This window comes from Chrysemys picta, chromosome 20 (assembly GCF_011386835.1).
Source record: "Chrysemys picta bellii isolate R12L10 chromosome 20, ASM1138683v2, whole genome shotgun sequence".
Taxonomy (NCBI): domain Eukaryota; kingdom Metazoa; phylum Chordata; order Testudines; family Emydidae; genus Chrysemys; species Chrysemys picta.
In genome coordinates this window covers 25,283,180-25,307,111 of record NC_088810.1, presented here as the reverse complement: position 1 = coordinate 25,307,111, position 23,932 = coordinate 25,283,180, and the positions used below count along the sequence as shown (strand labels likewise).

Genomic DNA, 23,932 nt, shown 5'->3' with positions numbered 1-23,932 from the left:
TTCTTCTAAGCAGTGTCTGACCATATCTGCATGTTACATGTAGATGGATTTACTCCTGTATTTGTGAATCTTTTTGGATGTAAAAGCCTGTTCTCAGTTATGGTTGAAGCCCATGCCTCCAAATATTTTTCTGCCATCTGCTTAAGGAAATTTCTTTAGATGAGACATTTGTAAGCCAATTTTATATGAAAGTTGCAACATTCTTCTTACCAAGTATATGGGCACTTTTTTATTACATCTTTGACTGTAGTTTCTTAGTGCAACTTTACTTCTTTACAGTTATAATTTAGTAATGAATTGCTCACTGAAGACAATGACTGAGAAAGTATTTAAGAAAATTCATGGTAAAGAGCATGCTTGGGTACATTGAGGAAAAAAAGCTTTAGCCTTTCATCACTGACTATAGACTTACATTATATTATTTTTATTATTTATTTTTAATGTAATAGTGCTTAGGAGCTCCACTCATGCAGTTCTGTACAGACACCTGACATGAAGACTGTCCCTGTCCTGAAGAGCTAGCTTGCCTCTTAGGGTATATATCTACACTGAAATCAAGAGCAATGAAATCATTGCAGCACATGTAGATACTGATCAAAGTTAGCTTGAGTAATAATAGCAGTGAAATCATGGCAGAACGGGCAGTTACAAAGGCTAGCTCCATCTACCCATAAATTTGGATACATACTCTAGCTAGCTCAGGTATGTCTACATGTGATGCCATCACAGCTCCCAATTGCACTGTAGACATACCCACAATCTCTCCGTACTACTTGAAGATAACACAGCCACCATTCATAACTGGCATAATGGCTTTACTTTGGCAACATAAAATTAATTTCCATCTTCTATATTATTACAAATCTAGTAATGCAAACAGTGTGTGGGTGAAATCTTGGCCACATTTAAGTCAATGGCAAAACTCTCATTGACTTCAATAGGACCAGGATTTCACTCTATATTTAATTGCCTGGAGTAATTCTTATTTGTAATAAGGTCCACAGATCCATGGCTTTGTGTGCTCTATTGTGTGCAGCCTTGGAGGCAGATCAAACCTGCCATTCATAGGCAGGGGAGGTATGGCTCCATCTCTGAGAAACCCTCCAGATTTCTTCTGCCTTTCCAGCTACCGGCAGGCAGACTAGCTCCTCCCTGTTGCAGAGCATATGTAAAGAAGAAGAAAAAAGGAGAAGAAAGAGGAAAAAAGCTTAAAATCTCTAGGCTTATAGGGGTTTGCTTTTATTGGCAGAGAGGATTCCCTTTCTCCCCATTTGCTGGGACCTTCCATGCTCTCTGCTCACCCACACCGAGTGCAGCATGGCAGAGAAGGCTGAGAGGGGAGAACCAGATTTTTCCTGAACCTTCTCTGCTGATTAAATGCCTGCATGGAGATCTGTGCCTGTTCTTTGAAGACCAAGGTCTGTCTCTGCTGCTCAGACAGGGGTAGGGTTCCCAGCAGCCGAAGCAGTGGCAGTACCTCAGCAGCAGCAAAATCCCCCAGGCCAGGCACAGGTGACAGCAGCAGTCAGCCTTGGGATCAGCAAGCAGTGCTGGCAGCTGCTCCCCGTGTGGACCCATAGTATCAAAAGGCAAGGGAAGCTTCCTCTCAACCACTGGAGCCCACATTCACAGCCCCGTCTGTTGACCTTGAAGCAGCTGCCCAGTCCCACCCGCATACTGCTACAGCGGCAGGGAGCTACTGTACTGTCAAGGATTCAGAGACCGAGCAAGGAGAGCCTGGTAAGGGGCCCTTGGACCCAACTCCTTCCTCCATTCTATAGCATGCCCACTGCCCAACCCTGCAGTGGCTCAGGGTTACACCCTGACAGCAATGTCAACCCAGTGGTGTCTTCTAGTGCAGCAAATGGGTCAAGGACTCCCTTTGAATGTCCATGGTTGAAGCCTGGTGTCTTTGTGGTGGCCACCCCGAGTGGGCTCAACCTATCTCCAGGCCACATCCAGGAATCTCCCTTAAACAAAGCCTGGGAAGTTGCCTTCTGGACCCAGTCCAGCACAAAACTCCTGTTTCTAAGGGCAAGAAAGCCACTCAAAAGAATAATCACAAGGTCCTGCTCCCTTCCAGGGAACCATCAGTTTGAAATTACTCTCCCTCCTGAGGAGGAGGATGATCAAGGGGAGTCGTAAGAAAGAGGTCTCAGATGTTCACACCAATCTAGACACCCTAACTTAAAGTGCATGAATGCACAAAAGAGCCCCTAATTCTCTTCGTTTACTGAAAAGTCTGATTTAGGGGATTCCTCTAGGAGGCACTCTAGAGGCAAAAAGTGGAGTCTGTTTTCCTCAAACTGCATAAGTCTGTGTAGTGCAGCCAGCCTGATAATCCTCAGCACCTTGCTCACCTTCATGGAGTGCAGCAGGGCAGATAATCCTCAGTGTCTGGTTCCATTGCTCACCTTCATGGAGGGCAGCAGGGCAAAAATCCTCAGCAACTTGTTCTCCTGTTCAACTTCATGGACTGTGACAGGACAGATATTCTTCAGTACCTAGTTCTCCTGCTCACCTTCATGGAGTGCAGCCCAGGATAATCCACCAACACTTAGCTCCCCAGCTCTCCTTCATAAAGTGTAGCATGGCAAATCGATGCAAAAAAGACCAAGCCAAAGACATATTCTGTTTCCTCTAGGCATTCGTACACACAACCCGACAAAGGAAATTCTCCCTGCATAGGGGAGGAAGGCCAACACATCAGATCACATAACACATCAGATCAATTAATAAAATACTGGGGGGGAACCCCACACAAAGAATAGACTTTCAGGGAAAGTGTATTGTGAACTACAATTATCTCTGCAGATGCCTTAGACAGGCTATAGCTATATATCTCTGGTTATGCACCCTGTGAATATGTAATAGTGGAAGAGAGATTTCTTGTCAGACCTAAAAACTGGAAAAGCATTGGGCTGTTGTCTTCAGCTGCCACTGCAGGTCGCCATGTCTTAAATATTGGATTGTCATTTTCAGCTGTTACTGTGGATCACCAGGTCCTAATGTCCTAGTTATTGCTCTTTTCCCACCATATCTTCTATCCCACATGTCCCCTGGACTTCATTCTGTGAAGCCAGAAGGTTCTTCAGTATGCACCAGTCAAAATTTATCCTGATGTCACTACCAAAGATATATGTGCCTTTTCCCCTGGTGGTCAAGTACTCGTAATTTCTAACTGGGAAAAATTTTTACCTGAAAGGGCCTCCTCACTATACAGGCCCTTTATAGGCAGCCAGGTCAAGGCAGGCATAATTTCAGCCTTCTTCAGGCATAAACACTATCAAGGGCATCTGGCCAAAAAGAATAAATATATAAACAAAAGAGAACTGTTATCTAACACCCTAAGGCAGGGGTGGGCAAACTAAGGCCCGAGGGCAACATCTGGCCCACCAGACGATTTAATCCAGCCCTCAAGCTCCTGCTGGGGAGCAGGGTGTGGGGTCGGGGGCCGCTCTGCACAGCACCCGGAAACAGCGGCATACCCCCCCTTTGGCTCCTACATTTAGGGTCAGCCAAGAGGCTCCATGCACTGCCCCCACCCCAAGCGCTGCCCCCGCAGCTACAATTGTCCGGGAGCTGCAGACAATGGGAGCTGTAGGGGCAGCGCTTGGGATGGGGGCAGTGCGCAGAGCCCCTTGGCTGACCTTAAACGTAGGAACTGGAGTGGGGACATGCTGCTGCTATTTCTGGGAGCTGCTTGAGCCCCAATCCCCTGCCCCAGCCCTGATCCCCCTCCTGCCCCCCAAACCACTTGATCCCAGCCTGGAGCACCCTCTTGCACCCCACACACCTCAGCCCCAGCCCAGAGCCTGCACCCCCAGACAGAGCCCTCACCCCCTCCTCACCCCAACCCCAATTTTGTGAGCATTCATGACCCACCATACAATTTCCAAACCCAGATGTGGCCCTCGGGCCAAAAAGTTTGCCCACCCCTGCCTAAAGGGTATATCTACACTGCAAGAAAAAGAAAAACCCCTGTGGTAGCGTGTCTCAGAGGCCAGGTCAACTGACTTGGGCTCCCGAGGCTTGCATTACCGGGCTACAAACTGTGTAGACATGCCAACTTGGTTTGGAGCTTAAGCTCTGAGGCCCACCCCGCTTGCCGGTTTCAGAACCCCAGCCCAAGCGGGAACGTCTACAGTGCTGGTTTTAGCCCCATTGTGCAAGCCCAAGTCAGTTGACCTAGGCTCTGAGATTTGCTGTTGATGATTTTGCAGTGTAGACCTACCCTGTGTGCCCTGCAGTGCTAACATGGGTGGACAGTATGGGAAGTATGGTCTCTGTCAACCAATTTAAAACATTTGCACAGCCTAGGAGGTTTTGCTTGAGGAGTAGTCAGGGCATACAGACAGCCATCCTATATCTCCTGCAAATGGGAGCAATTGAACCTGCCCCCACCTCTTCAGAAGAAAAAAAGGCCTTATTCCATATTGTTCCTCATTTAAAAAAAAAAAATCAGAAGGCTACACAGCAGTTCACAATGTCAGGTATCTCAACAGATTAAAAAATAAATAAATTCAAGATGGAGACCTTAAAATCCAGACTAACTGCCATCCACAGAGGGGACTGCATGATATCTGTAGATCTGAAGGATGCTTGTCTGAACGTCTGTGAGACTCAATTTGTCAGTCTCACAGATGCTGCTTCACCTTTGCTCTCAGAGCACATTACCAATACAAGTCCTTGCCATTTAGTTTGGCAGCAGCACTGCAAGTGTTTACAAAAGTGTTAATATCAGCCCTCAAAAAGGATGGGTTCCAGTCTTCCTCTTTCCGGGTGACCTCCTTTTCTAAGCCTGTCAGTCAGTCAGTCAGTCAGTCATGGATTGTACTGTCAAAGCAATAAGGGCTGCAGAGCCATGGTTTTGTGAGTCAGTTTGCAGTCTCAGCATATTCAGTCTGAGTGGAAACAGTAACTGTCCTCTAAAAATTGCAGGGAACAAATGAGAAGCAGACACATCTTATTAAAATGGTCAACTTCTCACGGGGAGAGTATCCATTCATATGTTTCTGTCTCTTCTAGGATTAGTGATCTCCTATGTGGATATTCTTAGTGCATCAGTGCTCACATGAGGCCACTACAGAACTTCATCTTATCCCTCCCTCAACTGTCTCTTATCCACTGCTCAACTAAGGTATATCATGCCAGGAGAATTCTCAGGTCGTTCACAAAGGGACAGAGATTGTACAAGGAATCTAATCCAAACAATAGCACAAGCATACCATAAACTGAGGAGAGCTCAGGGCAATTCAGTATGGTCTTAAGGCTCTGCTCCCATCTCTGGATTTACCTCAAGTGCTGATCAAGATAGACAACAGCTCAGCTGTATCATACATCAACAGATTAAGAGAACAAGGTCTACTCTCCTTTGAAGAGAAACTCACCTCCTGGTGACTTGGGCAAAGGAGAATCTGCAGTCAATTCACTCTTTTCTTATCCAAGGCAAAATTGAATGCTACAGCCAACTGGCTCAAGAAGCAAAAGCTAGAACATCCAGAATGAAAACTACACCTTAGAGGTGTTTCGTGTCCTCGTATAAAAATTGTACTCTCTCAGCAGTAGATCTGTTTGCCTCCCACCTGAATTGCATGGTTTCAGAGTTATTCTCTTACTGGTGGGATCACAGACCCAATGCAACAAATGCCTTGTTGCAAAGATGGCCAAAAGGGACTCTTACATGCCTTCCCTCCCTTTTTCTGTCCTCCTCAGAATTCCACAGAAGATCAGGAGTGAAGCAGCACTGGTAATTCTCTTATCCCTATTCTGGCCAAGGAGGCCTTGGTTCTTTGATCCTCTTCACAGGGTACAAAGATCACTCATCTGCCTTCCATCTAGAAGAGAGATATTACAAGAGCCAATCAAAATCCAGACAGTCTGAGACTAGCTGTATGGTTCTTGGACAGAGCCTCTTACGTCAGAAGTAACTCGGAGATAATATCCACAATTTTAGCTTCCAGAAGTAAATCTACTCAGTGTATTCAAGGGCCTGGTTGAGCTTTAACCGTTGGTCCCAGGTCAAGGGTCTGATCCCTCCTCACCCCCTCCCACCTGTATTTGCACCACAGATTCTCACATATCTTCAGAATGGTCTCAGGTTAGGCCTGGCAGTTCAAACACAAAGATCAAGTTGCTGCTTTGTCTAGCATCCCCTGTGCAGTAGACAACTGGTGAATTTTCATCATACCCAGTTATCCAGCATTTTTCTTATGAGAGCATCATCTCATCTACATCCTCCTGATGTGCATAAAGTTATTTTATGGGATCATACCTGGTTCTGAATGTTGTCATAGGGCCTCCATTTGAATCATTCGTGAAGGTGTCTAATTATTTTTTAACCATTTAAAATGGCTTTGTTTCATGAGAATTACGCCTGTTTGCAGGGTGTTTGAGTTAGGAGCTCTTTTCCTGGAACTTCATTACTGCATGTTCTATAAGGCTAAAGTGATACTCAGAACCAACCCTGTCTTCATAATCAAGATTAACTCCAAGCTCCCTAGAGCACAGGAAATTGTTCTTCCCTCTTTCTGTCAAGTTCTGTCACACTCCAAAGGGAAATGGTGGCACACTTTGGATGTCTGCAGAGATCTCAAAGTATATATTCACTACAGAGCACAGGTCAGAATGGCAAACACTTTTTTATGCTTTATTATCCACTGTTTAGAGGGAAAGAAGCTTCAAAATCCTCCCTTCCAGGTGGCTGAGATATTGTGTCTCAGAGGCGTACAAGTCAAAAAGCCTAATTGCATTTTCCAATATCCGAGTTCACTGCCTCAGAGCCAAGGCAGCTTCATGGGCAGAAAGACCATGTGCCCCATACAAGAAAATCTGTAAACCAGCCACCTGGGCATCTGTTCATGCGACCTTTAAAATTCTACAAGTTGGACATCCAGTAGACTGTGCTCTTCACTGTAGCATCCTTGTAACTATTTGGAAAAGGTTATCCCCTTTCACCTCTATGCATATCTGTATATAGTTCCCTTCCTGAGTGAACACTGCTATAAAATCCCAGTGTCATGGATCTGGGGACCTCATTACGTATAAGAAAAGGAAAATGTATCCATGTCTTACCTGAAAACTACCTTTCTTAGAATAATGAGTTCCACAGATTCAGTCCACACTAAATGGGCTGTTAAGTGGGAAAAGATACTGACTTATTATTTATCAGAGGGGTAGCCGTGTTAGTCTGAATCTGTAAAAAGCAACAGAGGGTCCTGTGGCACCTTTGAGACTAACAGAAGTACTGGGAGCATAAGCTTTCGTGGGTAAGAACCTCACTTCTTCAGATGCAAGACGCATCTGAAGAAGTGAGGTTCTTACCCACGAAAGCTTATGCTCCCAGTACTTCTGTTAGTCTCAAAGGTGCCACAGGACCCTCTGTGACTTATTATTTGGCACTCAAATTTGTTATTCATTGAATTCCTTGCTCTGCAGAATTCCTTGTTCTGTTTAGTCTTAATGACTCATTTTCCTTACTGATATAGAGTGCTTAATTTTTCCTAGGCTATGGAAATGTCTCAACTGACGGTTTCTCGGAGGTGGAACCACACCTGCCCTGCCTCTGATTGACAGGGTTGGTCTGCCTCCAAGGCTGCATAGAACAGAGTACCCAATGTCCTCGGTCTGTGGCCCTCATTACTCCAAGAAAGGAAATATTCAGCTAAGACATGGATAACATTTGTTAAATATTTCACAATCTCTTGCAGGCAGTTCATTTATGTATGTTAGAACTGTAATATGGTTTAGATTATTATTACATATTATTTTTGGAGATTAAGTGCCAAATTTCCATGTGGTCCTCTACCCAGCCTCCTCTTGTGCTTGTGCATATAACGCATTGCACTTTGCAGATACAGATAGCTCCACTCACACTTTAAAAATACAAACCCTTGTATGTACCCAGAGATGCAAGAATTCTTCTAATCTTGTTTACTTTCCTGCAAAGTGAGGAGTTGGGAGAGTGTGAATACTGTTGCTGATGTACAACCATGAGCTAAAAGTCTTTAATCTGAAATACATATAGTAAAAGTTAGTTTAAATATGAAACAGCCCCCTCTTTCTAGGAGGGTAGTGTTTATGATTGTCACTAACCATGGGACCTGAGAAACTCTGCCCTTCCCCACTTGCATGCCCCATACAAACAAGTGTTATTTCTGGTAAAAATTGTTATCCTGCTTTAAACATTTGACATCTGGAATGTGTTTCATTGGCATTTCTAGTTTTAAGTTAATTTAAGTTCTCTTGGGCTTTTGTTTTCCCTCCTCTGCTTTTCAGGCACCCTGCCAGCACAGGACAAGCCTTCCCAGAGACAGCCGGAGAGCACAAATTGCAGCCCTTCCAGAAAGAGACCTACTTCTGAGAGCACGTCTTCTACAGGCAAGTAACATTTGCTCTTCACCAAGGTTGTCAGGATAGATACTATGCTGAGGGCTGCACTACAATAGATAGGGAAGGCAGCAGTACGAGAGGAAACCTAACAGCACTAGTGCCTCAGCACACAGATGCTGGGCTCCCCCACCCCAATAGAAGCTTTCAGTTGTGTCCCATGCCCTTTCTTAAAGCAGGGGTGACTTCTACCATTAATGTTGCAAAACAGTTTCTATTGTAGCCCTTGCTTTTGGTTGGGCCATTCCTCTGAGATACTGTCATCTTTGGGTCTGGAATTGGCCATACCTGTTCTCTGTAAAAAGGCTATTTCCTTTAAAAAAAAAATAAAAAATAAAAAATGAAGGGGAAAAAAGGGGGCAGAACAAGATCGGCCATTATTAGTGAAAGAAGGGAGGAAAAAGTGCATTTTCCTTTACCAGACATAAGGATGAAACAAAGACTTGACACTTCTCTCGCATCTCTATGTATACTTTCCCTCTAATGTGGTGACTACAGAATATTCAGTAACATTTCTCCTGGAAGACAGCAATGAAGAATAATTCTACTTATTGAAGTAAGGGGCACTGGAAAGTTTAATAAATCACGAGTAATGATCCAACCTCAGTCACCCTCTTCTCTGACCAACCGTTCATGCACTCTCCTATGTGGGTAAAGTGCCCAGTCAAAATCTATAAAGTTACTGCCCCTTTTTCAAAGCTCACTGCCTGCAGAATGCATACAGAAAACAGCAACGTGATAACATCTTGGCAGATGGCAAGGTGTGATCATTGCTACAGAATGACTAAGAACTGCACATCCTATTATATTTGTTACCCTGTCTCCCTGTTACTCTGGCTTGTTTGTCTCATCCACTTGTCACTTCTTGTGTTTTAGATTATAAATAGGCTAGGGAGGATTAGATTTTTATTGGTAAATGTCAGTTTGAGTGTACACACACACAAACCAACAACAAAAAATATTTCCACTGATATTAATCAAAATGTACAGATAGGCAAAGTAAGAAAAATGCTTCATGAGAACTTGAGATTTTTAGTTAAGGATATTTACTTTGTCATGTCATATGTCAACATTTACAATTTGTCATTAATGATTATAAAGCTTTAAGGTTTTGAATCTGTGTCTACTGTCATTAAATAATTATTATCTGATTCCCTCTATAATTTTCCACAACTGTGAAAATTTAAATAGATAAAAATAAAAAAGCTTAAAAATAAACATTGATATTATCCATTGAAATTATAAAAAAATAAAAATAGAATTCTGCCAAGCCTCATAATAAGTTCTTTGGGTAGTGTACTATCATTTATTGTATGCTTGTATAGTGCCTTTCACAATGACTATATACAATATTTAACAATATAATTGTTAAAAAATACGGTGGTGAGCACCTTGAAAATCCAAAAACAGACTGTGTCCGTATGTAATTAGATTAGTAGTATGGCTGTTTTTTGCTGTGTAAATTGGATTCAAGTGCACTTATGTAAACTGGTAGTATGGCCATATGCAGTCTATTGGCAACATTCATTATCTATTACAACATAAATTGGATTGGTGGCACAGCCACCACTCATTGCAGAAATTGTTGTTAATTTTTATGATTTCCAAAGGTCCACAAGGTGCAAAGATTGCTCAGATCCTTAATTTAAACAGAAATGTAAAGTTATTTTTTTAGCATATTCCTGTACAGAGCAAAGATGTCTCATTTGACTGACTGACTGACTTTTTACATGTTCATTTTAAAGAGACAATTAAAAACAGTTAATTTAATCCACTGGCACAAGTCTGTGTGCAGGAAGACATTGGAAATTCAGGATATCTCTAGTGAAAGAAGAGTGCAAGTAGAAAACTGAATGGCAAATTTATCATTACCATAGAGATGAAGCTGCTAGAGCTTCTGGTGTGACCATTTGTGTCTTTAAATTCTTTGTACATTGTGAGCACATTGTGTATTTCAATGTTTTTGTCATAGAAAGCATCTTTGTTACCAAGTGCTCTAGGCATGCATGACCAGTGCTGCAGCTGTCATTGGGATCATACAGTTTGTCTGATCCTTTTTGGATTAGTTTCAAAACATGAACACTAGTTCAAGGACAGGCCATCAAATGACACATCCGAAAATGTATTGTGTTGTGTAGTTTGATTATCTTCAGTTAGTGCAGCTGTTTACATAGCTCAGTTTTCTAAACAGATGGTGTGCCTATAAGGAATCCCCGAGGCATTCCATTTCCTTAGCATTTTTTATCTAAAAAGTTGTGACAGAGCTAAGGATGATTTATTTGTTTTTAATATTGCATCTAAAATTGAAAGCAGGCAGTGTGACTCTTCCCCTTGTTTCAGTGAGAATGAGGTTGCTGAGTTTACTAAGTGTTCACAGTTGACCCTAATAGCTGTGACCTATCACATGTTCTTGTATTTCTTTCCAAACACCTTTAAGAAGTGATTTGGTTATAAGAAGATTTTAGAAGTTGAATGGCCGATTCTTTCTCATTTAAGTTGCCTTCTATATCTGAAAATTATTGTCACTTGTGTTTGTAGATTTGTTAATTTGAGAATTCAGTAGTGTGTACATTTTCATTAATATTATTTTTCTTGTCTTCTGAGTCTTTGACTTGGACTGGTGAACACAAACATTTATCTTAAACTGTCTGTGTCTTATCTGTTAACTAACGCAGTGGCTCTCAATCGTTCCAGACTACTGTACCCCTTTCAGGAATCTGATCTGTCTTGCATACCCCAAGATTCACCTCACTTAAAAACTACTTGCTTACAAAATCAGACAAAAAATACAAAAGTGTCACAGCATACTACTACTGAAAAATTGCTTACTTTCTCATTTTTACCATATAATTATAAAATAAATCAATTGGAATATAACTATCGTACTTATATTTCAGTGTGATACTTGAGCCTGTTTTTCACTTGTGGGACTTGTCATTCTGGGAGCCAGTGAAGCAACAGCAACAATTAAGTTTTTCTCCAATCGAGTCTATTCCTACTCTCAGGGCCAGCATTGGGGGTGGCAAGCAGGGCATTTGCCTGGGGCCCCACGCCACAGGGGGATCCACAAAGTTAAGTTGCTTGGCCTTGGGCTTCAGCCCCAGGCCGGGGGGGCTCGGGCTTTGGCTTTCTGCCCGGGGTCCCAGCTAGTCTAACACCGGCCCTGACAACCCCATGAAAACAAACTCACGACCCACTTTGGAGTCGCAAGCTGCAGTTTGAGAACTGCTGATACGGTATATAGAGCAGCATAAACAACTCATTGTCTGTATGAAATCTTAGTACTGACTTTGCTAGTGCTTTTTATATAGTCTGTTGTAAAACTAGGCAAATATCTAGATGAGTTGATGTACCCTCTAGAAGACCTCTGTGTACCCCCAGGGGTACGGGTACCCCTCATTGAGAACCACTGAGCTAATGCACAATCTCCCTCCTGCCAGAAAATACAAACTTTGCTGACAGCAAAGCTTCATGGTGTCTTTCCTTTTAAAAGTTACGCTTACACCAGAACACACACTACTGTCTTACCATCCAGCCGTTTAAGTAGATGTAATCTCAATAATTGGCAATAATTGCTGTAACATTTTGTAAATGCAAATGTGTAACTGAAATATATTTATGAGAAGACTAAGAGCATTCCTTTTATTCCAGTGAGAGCAGAGTTTCTTCTAATAAATCTTATCTGTAAAAACCAGTAGGGCATCTTTGGGAAATAGTTCATTTGGGACAAATCCCTTCTTATACTGCATCAACAGCATGGCTGATCTGGAAACTCTCCCTTTCAAGTAACAGTGTGCAGATGAAGACGCAAAGCACATAGAATAGCTTTCACGTTGTTTTAAAAATGGGTTACGTTTGTTTCCTGTGTAAATGATCTTGCTGCTTTCTCTGGGTATTCCAGGTCATTTCCTTAATGCACAGTCAGTTTCATTAGCAGTATAGCTAATGATTTGAAATAGTGCTTAACATTTGATCAGCGTTTAAATTATGTGTTCACAGAATTTCTGAGACTGTTACTATTTGTATAGGAATTGATCTCACTGGGGAAAATTCGTTTCTGAACCCAACAATAGCAATCCTTTTTCTCCAATGTTTGTGATCATGAGTCCTACCCCACTTACTCTTCAGGGCATCCTCAGTGTCCAAGTTATTTTTCTTTTTTTTTTAATTCTAATATATTGGATTCTGCAGGCAGTTCTGGAGACACGATTCCAAATGCTGATCACCACCTACGCGGGGAGGGGAGTGGGGTGGGGATGGCAACTATAATTATGATAATGGTTTGGACCATCCCCTTTCATGGTACTTTACAAAGACATGATCCCTACCCTGAAGAACTTACAATTCAAAGACCCCAATCCTGAAAACACTTTCACACTTGAATTCATGTGCATAAGTTTTTGCAGGATCAGAACATAAGAAGAAAAGTGGCATACTCTTAAGCACTTTACTGCTGCAGACTAATGCATCCTTTCAGGCTTTTCTTTAATTGACAATGCCTTTATCATTCTGCCCTGAAAGAAACAGAAGAGGGAAAACAAGGTGTGCTGATCTGCTTAGATCAAAGAGAAAAGAAAAATGTGAAAGAAATTCATAGAACAGAATGCAGGTACCCCTCTTACTTCCATCCCTAGTCCTCCTACCTAGTAAGACTCTGTTACAAAAACAAGTATCTTTACAATATGTAATTATTAGAAGCTCTATTATAAGAAATTAAAATTTGGCAATATCTCCTTAGTATTTTGAGATCAAGAGGGACATATAGCCATTGGAATTTGTTTTAAACCTGATAGAATTTAGTGATGATCATAACTAAAATCTGTTCTAGTATGCTTATGTTTATTTGTGTTTTCCAGTGATTGGAATACCCACACGAGGAACAAAACTGGGGATTGCTGTAGATGATTCAGTGGATAGTTTACTGCAGCGCATGGCACAACATGACAGCCAGGCTGCACTGGACAAAACCATAGAAGCAGTCATTGCAAATGTATCTGTTCCACCTTCAGCTAGCCCTGGTCGAAACCACAACAGGGAGAGAGGCCTGGGAAAACAGGACAGTCTGTTAGTTCCAGCAGTTCCAAGTGACTCTTGCAATGATGGCATCTCACTTCTTTCAGACAGATTACCAAGCAGCTACTCCCCGCATCATCTGAAGAGAAGTATGGTTGAAGCTATGCAGCGACAGGCTAGAAAAATGTGTAGTTACAACAAGATCTTGGCAACCAAGAAAAATCTGGACCATGTCAATAAAATTCTAAAAGCCAAAAAGCTGCAAAGGCAGTCACGGACAGGGAATAACTTTGTGAAGCGCAAACCAGGCAGGCCCCGGAAATACCCACTACAGGCTGTAGTTTCAATGCAGGCTTTCCAGGCAGCTCGGTTTGTCAGTCAGGAGTTAGAGGGAAGGAAAGAAAGCAACACTTTACACCTTGGACCTGATACTATCACAGATGTAATTGAGGCTGTAGTACAGAGTGTGAACTTGAATGCAGAGCACAGAAAAGGGTGGAAGAGGAAGAGATGGCTTGCAGAGGAACAGGCCAGGAAAAGACAGAAGTCTGTACCAGAAGATGAGCAGGAGAGTAATAAAAGGTAATTCCTTCACATTTTTGTACCTTCAAAGAATAGGCAATTGAAACCTGTAGGAAATGTGTTTCTCCAAAACTTCAACTATTCCATCCCCCATCTCACATACACTGCTAAGTGCATTTCTCTGACAGAGGGAATCAATTCAGAGGGAATCAGCATATGCTAGTTTAAATTATAACTTCTTTTTTAATTTTGTTTTTTGTTAAAGTGAATTTGGTGTTCATTAAAAATGCTAAATCAGTAGCCCTGAAGACCAAAGTGCCTTTCTTCTCTATACTACTCGGGGCAGCAGTAGCTCTGTAGGGAGAAAGGTTGGTAGATTTGGACTTAGGAGACCTAGGTTAAATTCTTGGTTCAGCGATGGACTTCTTGTGTAACCTTGGGCAAATGACTGAATCTGTGCTGTGCCTCAGATTTACAAATAGGGATAAAACTTGCCTCTGAGGATAAAATTAATTAATGCTTATGAGGTTCTCAGATATGATGATAATGAAAGCCATATAAGTACCTAAATAGATACATTTCCCATTCATTGCTCTATCAGTGTGCTTCAGCCTGGACCTGGTTAGGTTAGAAGGGAGTTAGTTGCCATGCAATGTCCATGGTATTTGATTTTTTACTTCTCTGTTGAGAATACCATAAAGGATGCAGTTGGGATGATGGGGTTTAAATTCATACCTGTTTGCTAGGAACTGAACTGAAACTAACTCATTTTATATAGGTACTGAAACAGCCTTTGTAATCATAACCAGATTCTAAAGACTTTGGGCTAGATTTGAACTGAAGACCTAACCTGAGCCACCCAGTTCCTCAACCTTCATTATTACAATAGTTGACCTGTTTCACATGGTGTCAAATTATGGGCTCTCTATTACATGTGCTAACGGGGAAGAGAGTGTAGGGAGCAGTCATCCTCAAAATGAGTGCAGGGAGCAGCTATAATATGGCTTCTGGGAACTGGGGGGTTTGGGGTAGAGAGACCACATGCATTGCCAGCAGCACGAGTGGCCCAGAGAGTGCCTCGTGACAATAGAGCGGCGCTGGGCAGAACACGGCTGCATCTTTGCGAATGTGTAGCAAAAGGCACCTCTCCTCACCCCCTGTGTGAAGCAAGCAGTGGCCAAGATATTCAGAAGTAACTGGTGTTTTGGGGTGCCTCAATATTGGGGTGCCCAATTTGAGAAAATTTAAAGGGACTTGATTTTCAGAAGGGGGGTGCCCAACACTTTCTGAAAATCAGCCCTCTTTAAGGTATCTCAGATAGGATCTTTAAGCTATTGAATATAACTCACCAAAATGAGAGGGCATCTAAAGTAATTCTAACATTCAGACTTGCAAACACTGGATACAGAAAATCTTGGTGAAACCTATTCTCTCTCTGGGCTTGTGCTTCAGAAGGAGCAGTTAATGGAAATTGTCTGACTCCTTGATTAGCAAAGAATATTTTTAGGCTATCATAATTATAGTTGACAGTTTGGGTGACAGAAAGGTTATAACAAAGATTGTCCCTACACCACCCAGTGAAGAAGTGAAAATAACAGTTCCATCATCATGGAGATCTTTGATTTGAATTTTCTTCAAGTGTGGCCAAGGGTGAAAGTAACTTAAAGGACTTACCGGTATGCCAGAGTCCTGAGCAGGGGGGCAGGGCCTCAACCAGAAGAGGTGGGGCCTTTAAATCCCCAGACCCTTTAAATCCCCGCCCGAGCCCCATGGTAGTGGTAGCCGCAGCAGCAGCTGGGAGCCCCGGGGCTCCCAAGTGCCACTGCTATCCTGGGGCTACGGCAGTGGGGCTCTGCCAGTGATTTAAAGGGCCCGGGGCTCCGGCCACTGCCAAGAGCTCCAGGCCCTTGAAATCGCCGCCGGAGCCCCAGGGCTCCCAGCCACCACCACTACCCCGGGGCTCTGACAATGGGGCTCTGGCGGCAATTAAAAGGGCCCGGGGCTCCGCTGTGGTAGTGGAGGCGGGAGCCCAGGGCCCTTTAAATCGCTGCCAGAGCACCTGGCCTCCGCAGCTACCCCAGAGCTCCGGCAGCGGGGCTCTGGCGGCAATTTAAAGGGCCTGGGGCTCTGGCTGCTGCTGCCGCAGCGGGGAGTCCCAAGCCCTTTAAATCGCCGCCGGAGCCCCAGGGCTCCCGGCTGCTGCTGTTACCCTGGGGCTCCGGCAGTGGAGCTCTGGTGGCTATTTAAAGGGCCAGGGGCTCCACTGTGGTAGCGGTGGCCGGAAGCCCCAGGCCCTTTAAATCACCGCCGGAGCCCTGGGCCCTTTAAATCACCGGCCTGGGGAAGTTGCCCCCTGCCGGTATGGTCGGCTGTGTACCAGCTCTTGCTGGTACGCCATACTGGACCGTACCTCTGAGTGTGGCATATACCCAATATAAATTAATATTTTGTGTCAGTTAAGGACGATCTATACATGACATACCCAACATAAAACCAAGAAGCAAAGAAAAGTTAAGACATACACCTTACCACTAGAACAGTCACTGTACACCACAGACAATGAAGTGATAAGCTATGATGATGACCACAAGTATAACTCTTCCCCAAAAGGGATGCCACTTTTTCCAGTACCTCCTTCCCCAAACTTATCACCACAGACAGACCACATTTGCCTCAAACTTTTCCTTACTCTCTATTCTGCACAGTTCTGGAAAATTATGCCCACTTATGTTTGGGGAAGAGGGTGCTGGAAGGGGGGCATAACCCAATTTCAGATGCAGGGAACATAACGGGGGCATATGTCAAAAGGCAGTCGTACTCCTTTCCTAAACTGCTCAAAAAGGTTTCCTCATACTGCATTGGAGAATGGAAGTAGATAACATAAACCATTATTTCCATCAGCTAACTGCAGAACATAAAGATTAAATTATGACAATGCTAATAATTGTTTGTGTTTAAATAACTACAAATTACATTTACCCTCACACCTCCAAACTCTCATTGTAGAAAGTTTTTAGTTTTTAACCTAGAGAGGCCCAAATTATCGTGAGATTTAGTAATGTGAACTTTTTAGGCTAATTTTAAACCCAGAAACTAACAGATGAATTTTCTGAGGATTTTCAAATATAAGTTTTATTCAGAGGTTATATACTGAAAAATTGGGGCAGATATACTGTCTTTTTCATACCAAAAAAAAAAGAGGTTGAACTCTCAGTTTAAGTGCAAAATAGAACCCTGTCATAACCATGGTACTTCAACAGCTCCACCTAATTCATTCCCTTATATGGGAAAGCTAAATTCTACATCAGTTAGTCTCCACCAACAGACAGACAAATCTCAGTGCCAGTATTTCTCGGTATCCTTCAGTAAGATATGGGTAGAACTTTCCCCTCGCTGGTCCAGGATGTGTTGGCCAGGCAGTATTTACTGTTAACATTTGTATATAACACCACAGATCATAAGTTGCCCCTTATTTGATTCTTAAGGTAACAAGACTTTAATATAATTTATGGAGCTATACCTATCTCAGAACTGGAAGGGACCCTGAAAGGTCATCAAGTCCAGCCCCCTGCCTTCACTAGCAGGACCAAGTACTGATTTTGCCCCAGATCCCTAAGTGGCCCCCTCAAGGATTGAACTCACAACCCTGGGTTTAGTAGGCCAAAGCTCAAACCACTGAGCTATCCCTCACTCCCTTTGCATTGTTTAAAATAACATCATAAGAATGGCCATACTGGGTCAGCATCCACTTCAAACATTCATTAGCTAATAATTCAACCTATGCAGCAGCAAGCTGTCATTCTTACTTTCACAATAGCTTTAGAAACAAAGCTTAAAGTTGTCTATATTGTATGGGGTTGCAGACCAGGCCCATCAAAACAGAGAACTCTGAAATGGGTAAGACCATTCTGAGTATGTCTACATTGCACACTCCTCATGGTGGCAAGCAGAGTACATACACTGCATGCCCTTTAGCCCAGGTATAAATAGGAACCCTGTGTGTATGTACTCTACACAGCTCTGTAACACACCCAAGCAATGCCTCACCTGTCTATGCTGCTATTTTTAGCAATGTCATGTCCTGCTGCCTCACCACTGCTGGAGTCTTTCTCTGCCACAGGGAAAGGCTTCAGCAGCAAGGAAAGGCTCTGGGAGCAAGGAGGCAGTGTGCAAAAGGCTCCGGCAGCTTCCTGCTGCCCTAGCCTTTCCCTGCTGCCTCCACCTTGCTAAGCCTTTCACTGATGTGTGTAGGTAGACATTGCAGCATGGGCGCAACCTGCTTTTCACTGCAGCATGTAGCAGCAAATACCCTACATGCCAGCGGTACGCAGTGTAGACATAGCCTATGTTTAATACCCAAATTTTATAACAATTGAATATTATTCCATTATCAGGGCGTTTCATAGAGACTACGTCAAGCCCTGTTTAGAAACCAAGGATCTGATTATCCTCTCAGGGTACGTCTACACCACAAATGAAGGGGTGTTTGCAACACGGGTAAGTGTATCCACTCTAGCTTTAATCTAATTGGCGCAGGTAACGTTAGTATGGATATGGCGGTGCAGGCTTTGGTGGGGACTCTGGGTACGTATTCAAGTTCCTGGCCCACCCTGGGTTCTGTGCTGTTTGGTCTTCGCTGCTAATGTTACCCACGCTAACTAGACTAAAGCTAGCATGGGTATGCCTACCTGCGCTGCAGTCACACCTTCATTTGCAGAGTTGACATACCCTCGGTTACACTCACCAACACTGGTTTGTCCCATTGACTTTAGTGGAGTCACTTCTGATTTATACTAGTGTAAATGAGAGAGAATCAAACCCTAGGTCTTCATGATTATGAGGAAAATAACCATCTTAAAATTCTGGAGGAGTGCTGGATAACTTCATCAGTTTGTCAACGAACAGCTTACTGTTTCCAGAACCAAAAACGAACTTAAGTTGAAATGAAATTAGTTCTAAAGTTTTAAATATTTCTCTCTATAGGCTGGAGAAATTTAGTAACATGGTGTGAGCATGTGTGCCTACTTGTATATACGTGCACAGACTGCTAGATACCTGTTTATGATTATACATATATAAAACAGATATTTAAGTTACGTTGTGCTTTACACTCCAATAAAGTTGATTTCTTGTTTTTATACAAAGTTAATTGTTACTTGTAAAATATCCTGTCCGAAATGCAAAAATTGGCAAAAAAAAGTTTTAATCTGATAAAGACATCTGGCCATTTAACAATCTGCAGAGATTTCTTTGTTGGGCTTCTTTGTACAATATAGAACAATTCTGTTGCAATAAGTTCATCTTTACATTTTCTTCCAGCTTTTCTGAGACATCAGCTGAATCACCTAGTCACCTAGAAGCCATTGGGAAGGCGCATGAATCTGAAAACACTGAGCAGCATTTGCCTACTTTTACCCAGCGTGAGAAAAAGGCTCCTAGGCCCCCAAAGAAGAAATACCAGAAGGCGGGGCTGTACTCTGATGTGTACAAAACAACAGAGTAAGTAGTACCAGTGAAACACTGCTGTCTGATATTCCAGAGGAAACTCTTCTTTCAACTAGAACCTTGAAGGGCTGCTACTAATAAGCAGCTGAAATAAAACCACCAACTTAATTCAAGCCTGTGAAAAATTACATGCATGATAATTATCAGAATCTGACCCAGTGAAGATTTAAAATGTAACCCCAGTCAGAAAACAACCTCCAGCAATCTGAAAGTGTTGCTGAGTATCAGCCTTGAAGAAGGTAAGACAGCTTTATTCAGCAACCTAAAAGATCATGACAATAAAGGGGCTGGCGGAGCTTGAGATACTCAGGTACTGAGCACAGTGTCAACATAAAAAGGGCCTTTAGTTGTCTTGCTTTTATTGATTTATGATAACACAGTCATCTTTAGTGTGACTGGCTCGTAAAGTGAAGGAACTTCATGTTTTACCAAAGATGCATCTCTGCTTCCTATTCATGGTACAGTTAAGTGCTATTCATCTGCTTCTTTTTATACGTGGTGGTTAATGTAAAGAACTGAGGTTCCCAAACTTTTTTTCACCATGTAGCTCACAACTTAATAGAGAGATTGTTTCATGGACATCTCTCCTCCCATTTCTGATTGCATGGACCTACTTCCCCTCCCATTTGTGATCACATAACATCCCTGCTGCAGCTACAGCAATTGTTTATGTTAGTAAAGTATTGTATTTTTAGTTTTCTTTTAATGGGATTTGGCAGATGGAAACAAAGAGGAGAACTGGCATCATGTGACCAGTGAGCTTTCCATAGACAATTAGCAAATGCTCCAGAGACTACAGTGAGACCTGCTGGTGTATGGTTTAGTAACTGTTCCTGATTGCATCTCTTTTCACATTAGAATGTAGTTATTTGAGCAAGACTGTAAGGAAGAAGCTGTGAGGTTCTTGTTTTGACCAAAATGAGACTGCAGTTGCATTTTTATTCAGCTGTTGGTGGTTATTTGTTAGAAAGCACCTCCTCCTCGAGCTGTGATAGTGGTACTGTCCTTTGGATGTTCTGTTTCTAAAGATTAGAGTCTTTTCTGAAAATAAGCGTTAAATGTCTAGTGTCTGAGCATTTTTGTTTGCAATAGAATATTCCCACTGGAGCAGATAGATTTTCAGTTCCTCAGCCATGGTAACATGTCTTTTTTTTTTTGTTCTTTGTAATAAAATGTTAATGATCCTGCCAGAAGCCTACCCAGACAATGAGAGCACTCATTGCAGGTGTGGTGGACAGACATGTCACTTTTCAAATTTTAATTAAAAGTTCAAGTGAATTTCTAGATTTATCAGAATTGGGCATGAATGTAGAGAAGTTCAACGCAAAGCCTATAGACTATTACTAACCCCTTAAATTCTCAAAACACAATGTGATGGGGTGTATAGATCCCACACTGATGACAAAAGTGCCAGAGACGCCCTATGTGCAGGACTAGCCCTGCCCCTCTGGCCCTGTCAATTATGTATTGTAGGGAGCAGGCCTTTAAAAAGGAGGAAACTGTAGTCATCAGGGGAGAGAGATCGCCCTGACCAGGAAACTGCTGGAGCAACTCCTGAAGCCACAGGGGGAACTACTATCTAGGAGGTCTCCATCCAGGATCCTATGGGGAGCCCAGCAAACTCCCAGGGAAAGCCTGACAAAGTGGGCCAGATTCAGCAACCCAGCCGGAAGGACTCCTTGCAATCTTAGCCCAGAACTAAGAAGGTACTGTTGGCCCCAGGAAGAAGTTATTCTTGGGTGAGCTGAAATGCTTAATTTTCCTTTTGAGTCCCCATCAGAAGAGACTTAAGAAGGCCTGCAAAGGGCATGGTTCCCCCTTACACGGACTAAGAAACGTGAGCGTATATATAAGTCTATATAAGTCTGCCCCCGACCCCCATGTAGATAACTGGGCATGTCTGGGGTCTCCTACTGGAGGGAAAAACTAAGGAAATTCTTTAACATAGTACTTAGACCTTGTGCTGGTCCTCTGCAGAGGGGCAAATTTCACTCTTAAGAAAGCAGTGTTGATGAGCTCCAAAATATAAATAATAATACTAGTACTTATATTGCACTTTTCTACAGTAGGGACCTGATTTTCAGAGATTCTGAGTACTTGCAGCTCCTGTTGATTTCATTTGGAGATGTGAACGCTTAGCACATCTGACAATCAAGGCCTGTATCTCTAAATACTTTACAAAGATGAGTAAGTATTATTATCCCCCTTTTACAGATGAAGAAACTGTCTAATTAAGCATTTATAGGTGTGCTTATCACTATAGTATCTAGAGTGGTACAGGGGAGTTAGGTAACCTGTTTTAAATCTTTACAGAGTTCCCCACTTTAAGTCCTGTGCCCAGTCTTTTGACAGAAATAACTTTGCTGCCATGGAAGGCTTCAAGGATAGGTGTAGAGTGGAAGAAATGTGAACCTTAAGAACTCCAAAAGGGATGTGGAGAAATTCCCACTATGGTGGTTTATTAATACAGATATTTAGAGCCAATTTTTATATCCTTTCTCACAATGAGTAGGACCTTATTCTGTAAGTAGTCCCATTGGTAGCAGACTGCTCGTGAAGTAAGATATTATTCAGTGTGCATAAAGATAGTGGCATCTGGCCCATAATAATCATCTTAAAATAAAAAAAAAATTGACTAATTAAGTCAATCACCAGTCTCTCTTTAAACTGTAAAGAGACAGCTTTGACTGTCAGTGCCATAACTGACTAAAAATGACATAACTTATCTGCAATGGCTGAGTTCTTTGCAAGTGGAATGTATTATAGTAGGGGTGGCCAACCTGTGACTCCGGAGCACATGTGGTTCTTAGGAAGTTAATATGCAGCTCCTTGTATAGGTGCTGCCTCTGAGGCTGGAGCTACAGATGCTAACTTTCCAGTGTGCTGTGGGGTGCTCACTGCTCAACCCCCTGTTCTGCCTCAGGTCCTGCCACCGCTCCACCCCTTCTCCCAAGGCCCCTGCCCCTTCTCCTGAGCCTCCCATGTCCTCGCTCCGCCCCCCTCCCCACTAGAGCCTCCTGCGCATTACAGCTGATTGTGGCGGGCAGGAGGGGTGAGGAGACGCTGATTGGTGGGGCTGCCGGTGGGCGGGAGGCACTGGGGGCTGGAGGGGGGTTGCGGATGAGGGGATGCTGACATATTACTGTGGATCTTTGGCAATGTTCATTGGTAAATTCTGGCTCCTTTTCAGGCTCAGGTTGGCCACCCCTGTATTACAGGATGCATCCTAGCAGGATCCTTGAAGTCAATAACTAATTATTGTCTCTTGGACTGCATACCACCATTTTAAAAAATTACTGCTAGTATTTTGCATATCATAAGCTTCTGCAAGACTGAACTGTAAACTGAAAAGTTGTTCTTTGGTCCTGTGCAAAGCTAAAAAAGAATCCCTTATATCTGTCTTTTAAACAAACTTCTAATGTAACTGTCAACATGCACAAAATAATTTAGAAAATCAGGGTGTATGAAAATCACTATAAGACATAAATGTGATATATCCCCTTCACAACTCACACCAGAGGTTCCTGACTATGATCCAAGTTAAAAAATCATCTCTCTTAAGCACATCTGACTTTCCTGTTTTTACTTAGAGACAGATTGTGAGCACCTTACTAACATCAGTGAGCAGTTACTTATACAAATTCATTGACTTCAGTGGAACTACTTGTGAGTAACTGCTTACCAGTGTGAGTAACGGGTTTGCAATCTGGCATCTAGTATAATAGTTTTTATTTTAAGAACCACAAGATTTTCACTGTGGTTTATTAAATTAATAGATTATTCCATGTCTTGGAATGATGGGACTGAATGTAATAGTAAATTAAATAATCCACAGAGAAGATATTCATACACTAAAGATCTCTTCATAATCACCTAATTCCCTTTTACCGCTGTCCACTATGATGTCCTAAATGGATTTCCCATTCTTCTCACCAATGTATTGGTCCTCCTTTTTTTTTTTTTTTTTTTTTTTTTTTTAAGATGGGAAACCATGGAACAATTTATCACAATATTTTTATAAGTTATTTGCTTGAATAAATGTGATCACCTTTTCTATCCCAGGACTAAGCTTCACCTATTTCCGTTTCTGCTGCAGTAAAAGTGATTAAAGGAGGACTGACATTAGGGTGACACAAGTCACCTGACAGTGGGCTTTGTCTAATCATTACTATTGGTTGGCCCTCTTTTCTGTTCGTTTCCCCTTCCCCCTCCTCCCCCCAAAATCTTTGCTTGCTGGTTGAAACTTGAGATTTGCTCCTCCACTTCCCTTTTGCAAGTTAAAATCCTAAGCGGGAGAGGAATGATTCTCAACCCTTAGCCAGTAAACCACTTTTAATCAAATTATTAAAACAGTTTAGTAAGTAAACAATTGATAACACTCCATAAAAGAAAATTTAATTATTTCCCAATCTTATTTTCCATCTCTTGGGCAGGCATGAATTATCATTTGGAGTTGCTGCATTTATCATTAAAGCCTCTGTAGCTACTATTTGGTGTTTCATTA

At 42.5% G+C, this 23,932-nt stretch overlaps 1 protein-coding gene across 13 annotated transcripts in view; it reads left to right on the top strand.

The window, feature by feature from the left end:
• Positions 1-23,932, top strand: part of ASH1L (ASH1 like histone lysine methyltransferase) — a 156,111-nt gene that overhangs the window by 75,728 nt on the left and 56,451 nt on the right. For all 13 annotated transcript variants that reach the window (XR_010594080.1, XM_065574259.1, XM_065574255.1 and 10 more), the window contains 3 exons: positions 8,278-8,379; positions 13,245-13,983; positions 19,243-19,422. Coding sequence is in view for 12 of the 13 variants with exons in the window: in XM_065574259.1 (XP_065430331.1) it covers positions 8,278-8,379; positions 13,245-13,983; positions 19,243-19,422 (1,021 nt within the window). In the remaining variant the exon portion in view is untranslated. The remainder of the gene's footprint in view (positions 1-8,277; positions 8,380-13,244; positions 13,984-19,242; positions 19,423-23,932) is intronic.